Source organism: Planococcus citri, chromosome 3 (assembly GCF_950023065.1).
Source record: "Planococcus citri chromosome 3, ihPlaCitr1.1, whole genome shotgun sequence".
Lineage (NCBI taxonomy): Eukaryota > Metazoa > Arthropoda > Insecta > Hemiptera > Pseudococcidae > Planococcus > Planococcus citri.
The window spans coordinates 20,211,005-20,229,193 of NC_088679.1; the positions used below are offsets into that span (position 1 = coordinate 20,211,005).

The window sequence follows — 18,189 nt, forward strand, 5'->3', positions numbered from 1 at the left end:
AAAATTTTGGATTTAAAGTGACACAAAATGATTTTTGAAAGATTTACTAATGCATGCTTTTGGCTAGAGTATGTGCCACAATGCTTCAAAATTGCAAAAATCATCATGTTAACCGAAATAAAAAAATTTCCGGTTAAGGTTACAGTTAAAAATTTAACAAGAAATTCAAAATTTAGGTTAAAGGTTACGGTTAAGGTTATTAATTTTTCAAAGTTACGGTTAAGGTTCAGGTTACAGTTATTGGTGATCATTTTTTTCAGTTAATGATTAAGCTTAAGGTTACAATTTTTGGTGGTAATTTTTCCAGTTGAGCTTAAAATTTCGGCTAGTGGTTAAAATTACCTACAGTTGAAAATGTGAAAAATTTCTAAAACTTTTCTCTGAGTTTGAAATTTTGAAGTTTAAAAATTGAAAAACTGGTAACTTTTGAATTTAAAATTTAACAATTTTTCAAGAAACAATTGAAGAGTGATATTCCAAAACTCGCTTTGTCCATTTTTATCAAAGTTGGGTTTTCAGTGGTACCTGGTAGCTGAAGTATTAACTCACATTCCTACATCATCAACCTACCAAAATGAGGTGTTAAACTCACCTAAATAGCCAATTCACTAAAAATTTTAAAAAAAATAATGTTCCAAAACGCGCTTTGTCCATTGTTATTGAAATTTTTTTCAGCAGTATTTAGTGGATGAAATGTATACCTACACTCCTACATCATAAATCCACCCAAATAAAGTGCTAAACTCGCCTAAAAAGCCAATTTACCCGTTTAAAGAGAAACTGTTTTTCCTCTCTCCTGAAAAGTTGTGAAAATGGACAAAGCGAGTTTTGGAATATCACTCTTCAATTCTTTATTATCTCTTAGTATTAAAATATCATTTAAGATCGAGCCTTGATAGTTTAATGACTAACGAGTATGATGCAACTCGTCATCTTAGTTGTAAAAGCTCGTATCTCCAACTCTGAGATCACACCTTGTGTAAACCGTTCTTTTTGCACTGCGGCGCTTCCTATTGGACTTTAATGCCCAACTAAAAGATAGGTAGCAGAGGGGGACCACCCGGGGTTTGTTATTCTCACATGTAGTTAGCAACCTTATCGCTTATTCACGCTCAAACTCGTTCCTTTTTTCCGAACAAACATCAATCCAATTTCCAAAATTTCCAAATGCAAAATCGTATTATCAATCAACAATCAATATTCAATGGATAAACTTATACTTATATGGAATGTTTCTGGAATGAAATTTTGATGTAATAATTTTATTTTAATAGTAATTATTACTAGTGTGATGACACATGTAGGCAAAATATACGTAAAGTTAAAATCTGTTAAAAAAACGTAATATCGGCTGGCGCCACACAGCCTCACAGCCATAAAAATATGACGCGTGCCGAACATTGGTAAACCACTGACCACCCTTCCGAGTTGCTAATGTGCAACAAACGGTTCGTAATTGCAGTATTGCACATTACGAACCGTAAGCAATTTAAGTCAAAATGTCTAAGCAATTTAAGTCAAAATGTCTTTTAGCCAACCCTTTACATGATGATTTTTCCCTACAAATACTCTGGTGAGTCCAGGGTTTGGTATGATTCGGTTTTCTATCTTGTAGACGAAAGTCTTAAGTTTAGCTTCGGTTTAAGCTTATTGTTTCTGTATATACTTGTGTTAAATTCGTGAAATAAAGTGAAAGTATTAATTATTCAGTTTGTCGACTATTTAATTGAAAAGGTCCATAAGACCCATTACAATTTGGCGCCCAACGAAAAAAGAGCTTTGAAAGCTTTCGCGAATCAATTGAATTTTCGTGATTTTAAATTAAAAATCGTTTTTCTCAAAACGTAATTGAATACTTGAATTTTTTCGGCAAATTATTTGAATTTTCGTGATTTTTAGTAAAGTTTCAATTGAATTTTTCTTCTCATATCTACCGAATTTGAATTCGTGAATTTTTTTTCCTGTCATAAACGTAATTGAATACTGGAATTTTTTTTTAAATCAAAGTTGTGAATTTTTTATCGGAGATTTTTTTGGTGAATCTCAACGAATTTTTACGAATTTTAACGAATTTTTGTGAAGTTTCTTGTGTCCGAATCTGTAAAATCAAAAAACGTGAATTTTTTAAATCAAATTTCAACAAATTTTCGCGAATTCCAACAAATTTTTGTGAAGTTGTTTGTGTCCGAATCTGTAAAATTAAAAAACGTGAATTTTTTCATCGGAGATTTTTTTGTGAATTTCAACAAATTTTCCCGAATTTCAACAAATTTTCCCGAATTTCAACGAATTTTCCTGAAGTTTTTCGTGTCCGAATCTGTGAAGAAGTTCTTCTTGAAGGTCAACAGACGATTACTTCCTGGAAAGTGGTTTTCAAGTCAATTTTTCAATTCAATTTTCAAGGTAATTTCTCATCCTATATTATATTTTCATTTTATCTTCTCAGAATAATTGCTTTTTTTTTGTGCTTTTTTGTGCTTTTTTTTTCCAATTTAAAAATATGTGTGCTTATTTCATATAATGAACGCTATTATTAAGTTTTTTAGAAATCTTTTTTTAAAATCAAACAAAAACAAAAACGCTCCTTCAAAATTAATTTTTGAAAATTCAGATACTGAACTGTACTTTTACGAATACAAGAGAAATCATAACACAAAACCGAACAAAATACCAAAAAAGACAACTAAAACTATTGACGTTGAATTACAGATAACAAAAAGACAAACTTTACCAAAAACTGAAAATTCTGACGACATTTATTGGTATCAGCCAAATTTGCAATTCAGATTTGATGAAACAGATCTAAATTGAATTTTTTCTGTTTCTCTCCTTTATTTTTCATGAGTGGTGGCAATTCCACAATTTTCAACCCCGAATCAGAAAAATCACCAAATAGTGCTCCATCCTCTGAAGAAAACGTATTAAATACTTCCGAATCCGACTCTGACAAATCAAAATTTGAATCCCCTGATTCGAAAGAAAATTCCCCAACCCAAGAACAAAACCAAGAAAAATCTACTCCAACTAGTCCATTATCAGTTCCCCAATCCATCAGTTGGATCTATTGTCTATCAGTAGCAGAAGCAGAATATTTGATAAAAAAATTAAATTTGACTTTTCCAAAAAAATTGACTCTAGATTCTTTTCGAAATTGTATTAAAACATTTATTAGTGAATCTGAAAAAAACAATAAGACAGCTAGGTATATTCACGCTAGTCTTGTAAAAAGACAAAACAGTTGTTATACTAGTAAAAGAGTTCAAACGGAAAATATGACAACACAAAAAGAAAAAATTTATGATCCTGAAAAATTTTCTGGTCTCAATAATGACCTATATAAATTTATTGATAGCTTCGAATTATGCTCTAAAGCAAATAATTGGAGCGACGAGCATCAAGCTAAAGTACTTCCAATGTACCTTTCGGAATTGGCATTGGAAGTCTTTAGAAATATTCCCAATCAAAAAACAAAATATTCTGAATTAAAAACACAATTTTTAGAGGCTTTCAATGAAAAAGCTCAGAAAGAAGCTAATGAAAATATCCTAATGACCAGATTCCAAAATGATGATGAAAAATTACTACAATATTTTACTGACATTTTGAATCTCTGTAATAGTGTCAACCCTATTATGGAAGAATCAGTAAAATGTAAACACATTTTAAAAGGTTTAAAAAATGACATTCATAAAGCAATTTCTCTTTTGGATAACTCAACTGTCGAAAAAATTAGGGCAAACTTACAAAAGTACGAATGCACGGAAAATCTTTTAAATTATAGGAAAAATCAGGATAAGGAATCAAGGCTTAAAAAAGTAGAAAATGAGCTATTTTTGCTCAAAAATTCGAATGTCGACAGTTTATGTGATTCAATAAATAACCTCGATATAAAACATGAAAATAATTATGCTACGATAGCCAAGTTTACTCCTCAACAGAATCCAACCCCCCCAAATAGGTTCCCCTTTCGCCCAGTACCCTTTTATCCTCAACGTTTTCGACCTCAACCATTTCGTCCCTTCTTTTTTGGACCACAACCTTTTCAACGTCAACCTTATCGTCCCCCACCACCTCCTCCTCGCCCATTTATGTTTCCACCTCCCCCATTTCCTCGCATCAATTTTCAAAGAAGTCAAATTGGATTTCATCCATTTAGACAAATATCTCCTGGTCCAAATCAACCTTTTCGTTTTGGGTCATATGGACCTAGACCTTATCAAAACCCAAATCAATCATATCAATTAAATCAACCACAATCAAGACCACAACGAAGAGATTTTTGTAGCCTATGCAAAAAAGTAGGCCATATCCGAGAAAAATGCAGATTAAATGACAAAAAAAAACGCCAATAATTTTTGGTAAAGATACCTCATCACAAATTTTATATTTTTTCTTGAACGAATTTCAGAAAACTGATTTTATTTTTAATCTAAATAGATATTCCGATTTAAAATATTTCAGTGATGAGGAAATATCTTCTTTTGGCTCAAATTTTTCAAAAACCAAAACAAACTGTATTCAAAAAAATCCATTTACAATAAAAAATTTTGAAATCAAAATTATTTTCAATAATAAAATATATACAGCTATAATTGATACAGGTAGTAATGTATCACTGATGTCAAATAAAATTTTAAAAGACTTCAAAAATTTATCTCCTTCTGATCTAGAAGTCTCAACAGCAGATAGTTCTTCCCTACCTATTATAGGTAAAATGAATATTTCAGTTCAAATTGAAAATATAAAATTTTCTCTTACAGTATACGTTGCTGAAAATTTGAATGCAGATTTTATTTTAGGTATCAGTTTTTTCATTGAAAATTCAGCCATAATTAACTTCAGTAAAAATACATTTTCGTTAGGAAATTATCCAAATAAATTGATTTTGCCAATGGATCATAAATGGCTCTCGTTGATAAATAAACAAACACCCGTCATGTTGTTGCATAATAAACTTATCGCTACTGCAGATATCGCGATTGCTGGGAAACAAACTCGTACATTTACAATAACAATAACCCCAACACAACTGACTCGAGGTATTTTTATGCACACTAACATTTTTGTCAACAGAACAGGCACAAAGCTTGTAAACTATGAAATGTACGATAATACGTTGACAATGAACTTGAGAAATTTTACTCATTCTCTACAAACTATCCGAAGAAATCAAAATATTGGCACATTTACGCAAACTTTACCTGAAAATAATGTCAATGACATAGTTCAAATTAACCAAATTGATACAAATAATATGTCTAGATTATTCGATTCTGAAAAAAATGAATTACAAATTTCTCCAGATTTAAATAATGATCAGAGACAGGCTGTCCTCTCCCTTTTAAAAAATTATTTGCACTTATTTTCGACTGACCCAACCAACATTGAAAGAGCAAATATCCCAGAATATGTCCTACAGGTCAAAGACAATACACCTGTTGTGTCAAGGGGATATAAATTATCTCCAATTGAAAGGCGCGAAATTAATAGGCAGATAAAATTAATGCTCAAAAATGGCATTCTAGAGAGATCAACTTCACATTATTGTTCCCCTGCTTTTTTATTACGAAAACCAGATGGCTCATATCGTTTCCTTTGTAATTTTCAAAAAATTAATCAAAAATTGTATCCAGACCATAATTCAGTCCCTCGAATCGAAAATATTATCATGGCCTTGGAAGGATCAAAATATTTTTGTCTACTTGACTGTAATGCAGGTTTCCATCAGATACCACTTGCTAAAAAGAGCAGATATTTAACAGCAATAATTGTAGATAATCAATTATATCAATTTACTCGTTTACCTCAAGGTTTAATGCTTTCACCTGCAGCTTTTAGTAAAGCTATAAATTCTGAATTTCATGACCTCTTATATGAAATATTAGTTGCATACATGGATGACTTGTGTGTTTTTGGCAGTTCTTTTCAAATAGCTTTAAAAAATTTAAAAGAAACTTTAAATAGACTAGATCGTTTAAAATTGAGATTAAAAACATCAAAATGCAAATTTTTCTTCAAAGAAGTGAACCTTTTAGGTCATAAAATTAATGGAACTTTGATCCAACCAATTGAAAAAAATATTGAAAGTATCCGAAAAATTAAACAACCAACCACAGTCACTGAATTGAGACAATTTTTAGGAATGTGTTCTCATTATTGAAAATTTATTAGAAATTTTTCAAGTATTACAAGCTGCCTATCTGATCTTACTAAAGGCAACCCAGCTAAAAAAGATAAAATTATTTGGAAAGAGGAACATGAAAAAGCATTTCAATTTCTCAAAAAAGCTCTAATTAATGATCCAATTTTAGCAATTTATAATGAATCTAGAGAAACGATAGTAGAAACAGACGCTTCAAATATAGCCATTGGAGGGGTCATCTCTCAAAAAAAATGAACTTGATGGAAAAATCCATCCTATTGCCTATTTCAGCAGAAAACTTCAACCACGACAGAAAAAATTGTGCACTTATGACCTGGAATTAACAGCTTTAGTTGAAACAATTTTGTACTTTCGAGAATATTTATTTGGTAAACATTTTTTCGTTTTTACTGATCATGCCCTCCTGATTCATTATAGAAAAATGAAGGAACCAAATTCTCGTATGGCGAGACTAATTTTAAAACTTTCAGAATTTGATTTTGAAATAAAACACAAACCTGGTAAAAATAATGTTGTCCCAGATTTTTTAAGCAGAATTGAAATTAACACAATTTCAACCAACCAAAATTTTGTGGCTGAGCAAATGAAAGACAATTTTTGTAAAAATTTAATTTCTTTATTGAAAAATGAAACAATTGAAATTCCATCATCTGAATTGAATAAATTCAAAAAAATTAGTCGTAGATATATCTTAAGTCCTGAAGGAATTCTCCAACTTAAACATCCCAAACAAAATCTTATCATAATACCATCCCATTTAATTAACGAAATAATTGCCTCATATCATGACAAAGCTATAGGCGGAGGACATTTTGGAATTCGAAAAACTATTGAAAAATTGCAAAATAAATTTCACTGGCAAAATTTAACCAAAGATGTTGAAAAATTTATAAAATCATGTCATGAATGCCAGCTAAGAAAATTGAAACCAGGACCAAAACCTGGACTTTTAAAACCAATCAAAGTGTTAGAATGTGATTTATTAAGCCATATTGAAATTGATTTTGTTGGTCCCCTTCCCACAAGTGAAGGAAAATCTTACATTTTAGTGGGAACGTGTAAGTCCACAAAAATGGCTTTCGCTAAACCAACAGGATCAGCAAACGCTTCGGCAGTTATTGACTTTATTTATGACCTAATTTGTCAATTTGGATGTCCACTTAAAATCACCTGTGACAATGGTAAACATTTTCATAATAAAGAATTTATGGAATTTTGCTCCAAAATTGGAATAAAATTAATTTTTAGTTCCACTTATTCCCCAACTACTCAAGGATCAGTTGAAAAATTGAACCATTCGTTATGTAAAACCCTAGCATACTATGTAAACGATGAAAAATCAAATTGGTCAAAACTGGTCAAATTTATTGTTTTTACATACAATATCACGCCTATATCAAATTTTCATAAATTATCTCCATACTTCCTAGTGTATGGGAGACATCCCAATTTACCCATAGATAATAAATTATCCATTAATTCATCATCTATGAAAGGAAGACTGGAAGAAATTGAACAATTGGATAAAATTAGGAAAAAGGTACCATCTTTAATTGAGCAAAATCAGCTGATTAATAAGAAAAATTATGACAAAAAGCATAAGGAATTGATTTTCAAGGTAGGCGAAACAGCACTTTTACAAAATCCTATTAAAGGAAAATTCATTCCTACTTATCTAGGACCAGTTAAAATTCTACATAAATTTTCTCCATTAAATTATGAAGTTGAGTATGAAACTAAGAAAAAAATAAAACGTGAGATTGTACATGTCAGACGATTAGAAAAATATCAAAAACGAAAATAGGGGAAATATTGAGAATTCTCAAAAATTTCGTGATCAATCTGTGCAGTTTTCCACTGGGCCCAGGAAGACGTTTCCTTAAAAAAGAAACACAGTATAGGTATCACATTTTTCCAAACATCCAATCAAAACTGAGCAGAATGAAAATTTACAAAAAAATATATCTGACCAATAATGCGATTTTTATCAATTTTCTGACCAATAATTTGTCACTGACAAATGTAATTATTTTTCTATGGCGATAATCACTTCTATTTTCAACACTGACCACTTCAGAAATTTCTTAGCAGAGAACGTACATAACTTGACAAAAAAATTACGTAAAATATTCCAACAGCAAGCTTGAGAAAAAAATCTTGCTTTGATTTTATAGTACTGTTACCTGCTACGTGATTTTAACCAATATAACCTCGCAGCTATCCTTATCTCTCGCTCTTTCTCTCTCTTCACTGTTTACTAACCTTCAGTGAACATATGCACGTGATTTTCTATTTTTAACTTCACCCACTAACCAACTAACACCAAGGTGTAACAATATGAACGATTCGTCAATATTTTACTCTCCTCTCTTTCTATCCTTCAGATGATTCCTTACAATGAACCTGAACCGTTAAGTCAAGCCACCAAAGCTCAAATAATGAGACTGGTCAATCATTACGTACATAGAGAAAAACAGACCATTATTTTCTACGATGACCATGATACATGGGATCTTGCGCACCCAGACGTTGCAGGGTACCATGTACCCTTCTTTAATGTGACCTGGGATGAAATTGACGATGTTCAAAGGACAATGAACAAACTTTTCTATTATTTAGGCATTGAAGCCTATGTATTTTTCATAACTGTGCCAAATAAAATTTTCGTTTTCGATGTAATAATTTCAAACGAACGAATTCTGCCCGAATTATTATTGAAACCTGGGCAATGAAACCAAAAATGGAAAAATGAAAAATTCTACTTTTTTTGCTATGTTATTTTTTCAATATTTTTATGCTAGTTTTTTATTATATCAAGCATGTACATAGGTAGCTTTTAATTATAAGTAGGGCAACCCAAAATATGCTCTCATTCAAGGTAAAGTACCTATTGAATAGGAATTATATTCGATTTTTCTTTGGAATGAAACATTTCCAAAATATTCATATACCCTACTTGAAAATTTAAATACAAATGGGTATCGTTTTCACTCGTTTTGATGAGCACAATTCATAATCATTAATTTTAAATTCGTCATTCCATCAATCAGCAAATCATAATCATCAAAAAACGACTGTGAACATGACATTTGCGATCTTCCGATCCTAAAACTGCTCAAAATATTCAATAAATTGTGAAATATGACGATTTTCAGCAGAAAATATTCAGAAATCTTTAAATTGAGCTCATTACAAAAAAAAACATTCAAAAAATATATTGGGTTGTCCCCATGAATAACAAACAGTAGTTTTTCTTATTGTATAATTTATTCTATAAAAATACGTATAAAAAACAAAAAAAAAACAATTAGTTTAAATACATACATATCTAATAACTGTACAAAAATTAATATTTTACCTTTTTTTTTACAGGTTAATTAAAATTACTTTTTACAATTTTTTTTTTCTCTCACTCTTTCTTCGGACTTGCTTGATATCAACTCAAACGTTTGAACGGTGCCTCTGAAAATTACAAAAACAAATACCTCAATAAAAATAAAACAAAACAAAAAAATTGTGATTGAAAAAATAAATAAATCAAATAAACAAATAAAAGAACCTTTTTTGGAAAAAACAAATGACAAAAAAAAAACCATAAAAACTTCGAAAACAAAATTCTAAATTTAAAAAAAAAAAGGAAAATAAATACCAATGGTGACGTTTCCAGTGATCTTGTAGGTAACCATAAGTAACATTCATCATAGGATGGCCCAAATCTAATGATATTTCTTTTGAGATCCACATAGTTTTGATAAGTAAAGGGAAATAATATCTTAAACTGCGGATGGACCTGAATTACATTAATATTCACCATACCTCCTTCGAACCGAACTTTTATTGTTTCCATTAAGTCCTTCTGAAAATACAAAAAAAAAATGTTACAAAAAAGTGTCAAAAATATGATTTTTTTTTTTTAGACAAAAAAATGATGAAATTTTTTTTTTCCCAACTTACATGAATAGACCAAAAGTGGCTATTATAAAACCAGCACCGTGTAGACATACATGGGCTGTTAAAGCCTAATTCGTAATCAACACACATGGCCCTAGGGTCATTATGTGTTAAGAATCCCTTCGTAACACCATCAGCTTTCAAGTATGAATGTCGTAGTGGAAATCTGAATTGATCAACAGTTCTATTTGACCTAGGAACCTGAAAATTTTGAAATAAAAATTAATAAATAAAGCTAATCAAAACACAAAAAAATACGTAAATTTTGATTTTTTGCCAAACTTTAAGGAAATAATTTGAATTTTGAACTTGAAATTTTCAACAAAAAAAAAGTTTAAAAATAATAATAGGAAGTATTCTAATTCGAAAATTTGAATTACTTTTTGAAAATTCTATTAATTATTTGTACCTCAACAAAATGATGTCCAGTTGCCTGTGGTTCAGCAATCTGAGGCTCTGGTACTAAATTTATGCTAGATGGTCCCGCCTGGGGCTCCATCTGCGGCTCCATCTGGGGCTCCACGGTGGAATTTTTTGGCATTTCCAATTCGAGGATCATAGCATTTAAACTTGTCTACAAACAAAACCAAAAAAAAAAAAGTAAAGGTATCAAAACTCAAAAATCAAAAAAAAAAAATGTGAATTATTCTTTAAAAATTTTTTTTTTAAATCAACAAAAAACATACCTCATTTGGTTGTTCAGCATTTGTCATCTCCTGGATGAAGTCTACAGGCTGAAATTCCTCACTTTCAAAATCTATTTCATTCAAACCTAAAAATTGAGAAATTCCATAATTATTTATTTAACACGAAAACCCTTAAAATTATAATCAAAATTTATTCCCCCCTACAATTTTTTGAAAAAAAATACACCAATTTAATGATAAAAATAGAATCAAAAATTCACTTACCAGCAAGAAAGTCATTGTTCTGAGAATCCATTGTAACTCAAATTAATTAAAAAGGAATAAAATAAGAAAATAAAATAAAAAAAATATATCAACTTTTCACAAAAATTTTACACACAAAACTGATAAAAATCAAGATTTTTTTTCTGGTTCACAATACACCTTTGAACACCTCAAACAAGCAAGCATAAGAAGTACGTACTGTACATTGACAAACCTCCAGATATGGAAACAAATCTTATCTTTTAGCAAAATTCCATATCTTTTCTACCTTCTCCAGTTATCCAGTTACATTGTTTTGGAAAAACCTCACGCACCATAATACATACAAGGTGTAGGCAAATACTTTGTTATCTTTCTCTGGCATAGCATGGAAACACAACATCTTGGTAAAATTACTTATACATGGTAGAACAAATTAATTAATTCAATTTTTTTTCAGATGGTACAAATTTTTGAAATCTCAAATATTGCAAAAAAAAGTGTGACAGCATTCGTTGACATTTTTATACATGACAGAAACACATTTCCAATTGTATATTGCGGAAGTAGATTCCGCTGGGATGAGTCGAAAGTAACCATAGCGCCTATTGGCCCAATTCGGATTTCAGTGAATGATCCGATCGAAACCGTCATCAAATTAATTAAAAAGATGCTGTCAATTCTAGACTACAATGTATACGTTTATTACGATGAATTGCCATACGCTTTAAATATGTATGACATAATAATTTCTAGAACAGAGATCAACATAAACGATTTGAGAGCTGATTAATTTTTTTTTGATATCTCCAAATTTTTTTTTTCAAGTCTTTGAAATATTAATTTTTTTTCAATTTTTTGTATGTAAGTATTTTTAACCCCCCCCCCCACATATGACTTAATGATATTTTGAAAATCTCCCCCCTCAGGATGCTGACCTTTTTGTAAATACCCCCCCCCCCCCACATTTTTGTTCTTTCCAATTATTTTTATTTTCTTTCCAAACTTTTGTTTTTGAATTTTTTTTGCTGCTTAAAAACTTTTTAATATTCTTTACTTAACATTTTTTTTTCTGTCTTTTCTTTCAATTTCCAGAATGTTGACATTTTTGGTATTCTACTCTCTTTTCAAAATTTCTTCTACTGAAAACCTATTCACTGAAATTATTCCTGGATCCTTTATATCTGAAATTGAAAATATAGTTGTCTATGAAAAATCCATTCCCTATAAATTTATCTTAAATTATACTTTTCCGAATAGTAATCCTACTAATTCTTCCTATGAATATCCTCCCAATACCAATTGTGAAATGAAAGATGAATGCACCTATACTCATGATTTCTACAAAGCACTGACAAGATTGGACTCCTTCATTGATAATCAACTTCAACAAACTCGTTTTGATGCAAAAATATTAAATGAACATTCAAGAAGAAAAAGATCATTTCTACTAGGAAAACTTTATGGTAATTTCCTAGAATTTTGTTGTGATGTAGTCACTAAAGATGATCTCTACCCATTATTTGTCAACCAGCAAGAATTAACAGCCAATTATAAAAATTTAAAAGAAGCCTTAATTGAAACACATGCAGATATTTTCAATATTTCCACAGAACTTAAATCATTCTCTAAACTAATTCATGCAAATATTGAAATGATAACTCAAACAATAGACACACTCTCTACCACTTTGGAAAAATTTGCAGACCTTTTTGCAGCAGATAGATCCACATATCCAGTACTAATATCAATTCTAGAGAAAACATTCTATAATTCGTTTTTCTCATCCATTATTGAACATTGTAAAGAGCACAAGCTTCCATCTTCAATTATCTCTCCAGAAAGCTTGAAATATTACATTGAAGTTTTGAAAACCAATATTGAAAAATTTAATTACACCATAGCCATACCTACTTCAGAAATTTTGGAATACTATACCAGAAGTATCACACATTGTCAAATTTCAGAACAGCAGATTTTATTAGAAATTCGAGTGCCTTTGAAAAAAATTAATTCAGACTGGAAATTATTCAAATATACTCCAATCTACTTCAGAAATAAAGAAGAGCTCTGTATTCTGAACACTGAGCAAATGCTAATTGCTTTTGATTCTGGAAAACAAATTATCAGAGAAATTACAGGAACAGCATTAAAAAAATGTGATCTTTCAAGACAGTTATGTTTTTTGGACTATTTTGATTCCACCTATGAATCACCAGAATGTGCAAAATCATTAATCCTTGGAAAACAACTTCAAGAATTAAATACAGTGTGCAATTTTAAATGCGAGCACATGCATTCAAAAACAATAATTAGAAAAATTCAAGAAAATATTTACATCATTTCCAATCCTCAAAAATTTCTTTTCCTTCACAACTCTTCAAAATCAGATACTATTCCTTTAGAGATAAATTATAATCAATCTGGTGCAATAAAAATTCAACTCCCTTGTGATTTTGAATTACTTTTAAAAACTGATGAGGAAACCCAAATTCTGATCCCACAAGGATTTCCTTGCATAAAAACTTCTGAAAATACCTTACATCTAAACAGACTACTTCCCTTGCAATGGACTAAATTAGATAATAGCAAAATAGATTTTCACCCCTTTAGTCCCTTAAAATTTAAAAATATTACAAAAATTTTTAATGAAAATTGGAAGGAACAAACCCCCTCTTTTAATATTAAAGAAAACCCCCAAATATTTGAAAACAAATTAAGAGATATAATTTTAAATGATATTCAGACTCCCTTGTATGGAGGACATACTATTAGCAGTATTATTTTTACAATATGGTTAATTGTTTTAAGTGTATTAATTTTAAAAAAATATTGTTAAAATAATTTTACTTATCTTTTTAGAAAAAATTTTATGTATAAATAACAAAAAAAAGAGAAAAAAATGCATAAAACAAAAAAAAAATGAAAAAAAAAAGAAAGAAAAAAAAAAAGAGAAAAAAAAAAAAAAAAAAAAGATGTGTATTTTTTTAAATACTCATTTTTTTTCAAAAATCTCTACTCATAATACCTCATATTTACATTCCATTGATATTTTTTTTAGATTTTTTGTAATTAGATTTTTTATATTTAGATTTTTTATGTTTAGATTTCTTATAATTCGATTTATTATAATTTGATTTTTTATAATACCATTTTTCATAATACCATTTTTTATAATAACATTTTCTATGTATAATTATATTTTTATACTAACCAACAAAAAAAAAAATTTTTGTTTTTGAGATGTATACCTCTAGTACTTGTATATTATAAATTTAGAGAAAAAACAAAAAGCAAACAGACTCTGGACTCATAATCAAGTATCTTGTCCCATTTTTAATTTTTTTTTGGGAAAATATATTTATTTATTAATATTTTTTTTTTGGGTAAAAGACAAAATTGAAAAAATGATAATAAACCGAATGGAAACTTTCTAAAATTGAAAATTACCCCCCCCCCCTTGTCCCCTTTCACAATCTATTCCATAGTCAAATTTTTTTTTCAAGTGTGGCAAATTTTGGGAAATTAAATTTCTTTTTGAATTTTGGGAAAAGTGTGGTCACTTTTTTGGGAGAAAGGAAATATTGTGATGACACATGTAGGCAAAATATACGTAAAGTTAAAATCTGTTAAAAAAACGTAATATCGGCTGGCGCCACACAGCCTCACAGCCATAAAAATATGACGCGTGCCGAACATTGGTAAACCACTGACCACCCTTCCGAGTTGCTAATGTGCAACAAACGGTTCGTAATTGCAGTATTGCACATTACGAACCGTAAGCAATTTAAGTCAAAATGTCTAAGCAATTTAAGTCAAAATGTCTTTTAGCCAACCCTTTACATGATGATTTTTCCCTACAAATACTCTGGTGAGTCCAGGGTTTGGTATGATTCGGTTTTCTATCTTGTAGACGAAAGTCTTAAGTTTAGCTTCGGTTTAAGCTTATTGTTTCTGTATATACTTGTGTTAAATTCGTGAAATAAAGTGAAAGTATTAATTATTCAGTTTGTCGACTATTTAATTGAAAAGGTCCATAAGACCCATTACACTAGTTGCATTGCAATTTGCAGCTAAGGATTTTTTTATCAAATTTTTGAGGGGAAACAGGATCATCTGGAAGGGGATTCAACGGGATAATAAAGATCAACATTCAACATCAATCATCATGTCATAGTCATATGTATAATATTCCGCATATTTTCTGATTTCCGATTCTAAATGAAATTTTTCATCGAGGATTATTAGAATAATATTTCAGCATTTCATTTTGAACTCCACGTTTTCTACTCGTCAGTCGTCAATCGTCATTCAACTTGTGGACTTGATTTACTACTACTCGATATTGTTTAAGTTGAAAGATCAGACTGATCAGATCAGAGCCATCAGAGGTAAATGCGTTTAGCCTTTTTACACTACAATGTTCCAATTATTCCACTTTGGTTCGAACTCTATTCCTGATCCCAATCATCTAAAACTATAGACATATCTATTATATACATACACCCAGATTCTCAACTCTAGTTCCTTCGATTTTTCATTTCTCAGACATTCCTCCGTAAATTTATTGTGTCTATACTGGTCTATACTGAATGCAAATGCAAAATGATAAATTGATAAGTGTATGAAAGATGAAACACGATGACGAACACAAGATTACAACCTTCACCTTGCGAATTGAAACTAGGGATTAGAGTGAATATTCAATCAGAAGTTGTGATCATAAAACTTCAAACACATAATCTTCAAATCATTTTAATTACGTACGTTGTCTTGTTTCAGTCGCAAAATTATTATATTTTAATAACTTAATTCTTTTTCCAACGAAATACCGATTTATGTTCATCAGAAAATCTTCTAAAATGATAACTGATAAGTGAGTGAACAGTGAACGTTTCATTGTTGATTCGTTCGCGTAGGTTGCTAACTGTATGTGAGAATAACAAATCCCGGACCACCCTGTCTTACCTACCTTTTAGTTGAGTGTTCAAGTCCGATAGGGTGTGCTACAGTGCAAAAAGAACGGTTGACACAAGGTGCGATCTCAGAGTTGGAGATACGAGCTTTTACAACTAGGGCAACAAACTGTAGTTTCAAATTTTTGAACTGTCTATTCACGTTTTTTATTTCATCTTTTGATCATTTCTTTGATTGGAATTTCAAATCACTACAAATCACATTGAAAAGACCACAGATATAAAGAAATAAAAAAACATCACTTTTCAATTTTTTAAAAAAATTTCTAACTGGTTTTTCTCTAAAAATTTTTTGCTCAAGGTTACAGTTCTTCTTTATCTCAGAAAATGGTTAAGGTTATGGTTTGTGATATTTCTAAAAAAAATTGTTGGTTAAGGTCAATTTTTTCTGGTCAATTTACCAGTTAATTTGCAGTTAGGGTGAATGGTTAAAAACCAGTTAACAAGCCTGAAAAAAACCAGACAAGCTTGAAGAAAAAGTGGAATCATATAGACCAATTGACCAATTTCAATATTGCCTGCAATATCAAAATTATTTGAAAAGGTACTTCTGAAACGCCTCAAACCTCTAGCCAGAATACCAGATCATCAGTTTGGGTTTTGTAATCAACACTCAATGATAGAATAGGTCCACAGGGTTGCAGCTATCATTGAAAAAGCATTCGAGGAAAAGAAATACTGTTCGCTGCGGTATTTCTTGACGCAGCACAAGCATTTGATAGAGCATTCAGGGTGTTCCAAGGAGATGCCATATCTACTCAACATCCAATTAATGCTGGAGTGCCTCAGGGTAGTGTTGTGGGACCAATCCTGTATTTAATCTACACAGCTGATATAAGGAGCACAGGGAAAGAACGATGTAAGTAGTATTTTGCAAATTTTACAGGAGAGTGTTTTAAAGATTGAAATGTTTCTCAGTTTGAAAGTGATATATTCCTAAAATCTATTAGAACAATTCTGAGCATGAAAATATCATTCATAAGTTATCAGAATACAATGAGAGCATTTTAAAACTAAGGTGCAAGCAACATTTTGCTCCAAAAACCACTTACTTACATCATTCTTTCCCTGTATACAACCCACTTACGTCAATCTTTCCCTGTAAACAGCCAGGTTATGTCGTTCTTTCACTGTGTTTGTTTTTTATGCAATTTTCAAGTCGTTATTCTGAGTGAAATAGAACAAATGTGCATTTTTCATAAACATTGGGTGGAAGTGCTTAGCTCAAGCTCAATGAATAAAATACCACCGAGCCTCAAACTTTCAATTTTTTATCCCTTACAATTTTTTGTTTTTCAAGTAAATAGTGCCGATAAAAATACTTTCAACATAAACTACGTACACTACATGAAAGAGCATTCCTCAATAAACAAAATTTCACTTAAAAAAAATTGAAAAAAATCAAGTTACATCGTTCTTTCCCTGTGCTCCTCATATACCAACATACAGAAGAAACTGAAACTGCAACGTTTGCCGATGACACTGCAATTTTATCAGTTCATTCATCCCAAGCCCAAGCAACAGAGAATCTACAAAAGGCCCTTGATGGAATCTCAAGATGGACAGATCAATGGAAAATCAAGCTAAATGAGCAAAAGTCAACTCATGTCACATTTGCTAAGAGAAAATGCGATGTTCAATACTCAGTCTACATTAAACACAGTGAAATTCCAGCTGCCAGCCATGCTACATGTCCTGGGTATTCATCTTGACTCTAGTTTTACCTGGAGGCACCATATTGACCAGCAGAAGACTGAAATCAACCTGAAATTCCGCCAAATGTACTGGTTGATTGGACATCATTCAAAAATGAAGATTGAGAGTAAAAGGCTAATTTATCAAATCATAATTAAACCAGTATGGACATATGGGATACACTTATGGGGATGTGCCAAGCCATCAATGCAATAAGGCATGAGAAACGACTTCATAAGCACAACTAGTATGATGGTATATTATTAGGGCAGAAGAATATATGCTCAAAAAAACTGAAAATATGCGCATATTTTATGCGCTAATTTTGTCAAAAATATGCCAAAAAATTCCCTAAAAAGTCAAAATATGCCAAAATATTCCCATCATTTCCTACACAATATGGGTATCATTTTACAGGGAAAAACAAAGTGAATTCGAAGGTAACAATAATAATTTTGATAAAGTGATAAATCTTATATTTTGAGGCAGTTTTTTATGCAGTGTTGACATTTTA

At 30.6% G+C, this 18,189-nt stretch overlaps 2 protein-coding genes and 1 long non-coding RNA gene across 5 annotated transcripts in view; 1 reads left to right on the forward strand and 2 right to left on the reverse strand.

Annotated features, from left to right (window-relative positions):
- LOC135841698 (uncharacterized) overlaps positions 1 to 18,189 on the reverse strand; it is a 231,690-nt gene that overhangs the window by 74,882 nt on the left and 138,619 nt on the right. The gene's annotated exons all lie outside the window — the stretch shown is intronic.
- Positions 1,294 to 15,011, forward strand: LOC135841704 (uncharacterized). The gene is made up of 2 exons (XR_010557980.1): positions 1,294 to 2,403; positions 8,548 to 15,011. It is a non-coding gene; the product is annotated as an uncharacterized LOC135841704 (long non-coding RNA).
- Positions 9,457 to 11,861, reverse strand: LOC135841703 (uncharacterized). The gene is made up of 5 exons (XM_065358831.1): positions 10,801 to 11,861; positions 10,524 to 10,688; positions 10,118 to 10,315; positions 9,813 to 10,019; positions 9,457 to 9,625 (listed from the first exon to the last, which is right to left on the reverse strand). The coding sequence occupies exons 1-5, from the start codon at positions 10,825 to 10,827 to the stop codon at positions 9,605 to 9,607; spliced, it is 618 nt and encodes a 205-aa protein (XP_065214903.1). The 5' UTR covers positions 10,828 to 11,861; the 3' UTR covers positions 9,457 to 9,604.

Excerpts from the sequence above, each read along its gene's own strand:
- LOC135841703 (XM_065358831.1), bottom strand. The coding sequence starts at position 10,827 with ATGACAAATGCTGAACAACCAAATGAG. Across the intron at positions 10,316-10,523 it reads CTGGACATCATTTTGTTGAG|GTTCCTAGGTCAAATAGAAC; the intron begins GTACAAATAATT and ends CAAAATTTTCAG. Across the intron at positions 9,626-9,812 it reads CACTGGAAACGTCACCATTG|AGGCACCGTTCAAACGTTTG; the intron begins GTATTTATTTTC and ends TGTAATTTTCAG.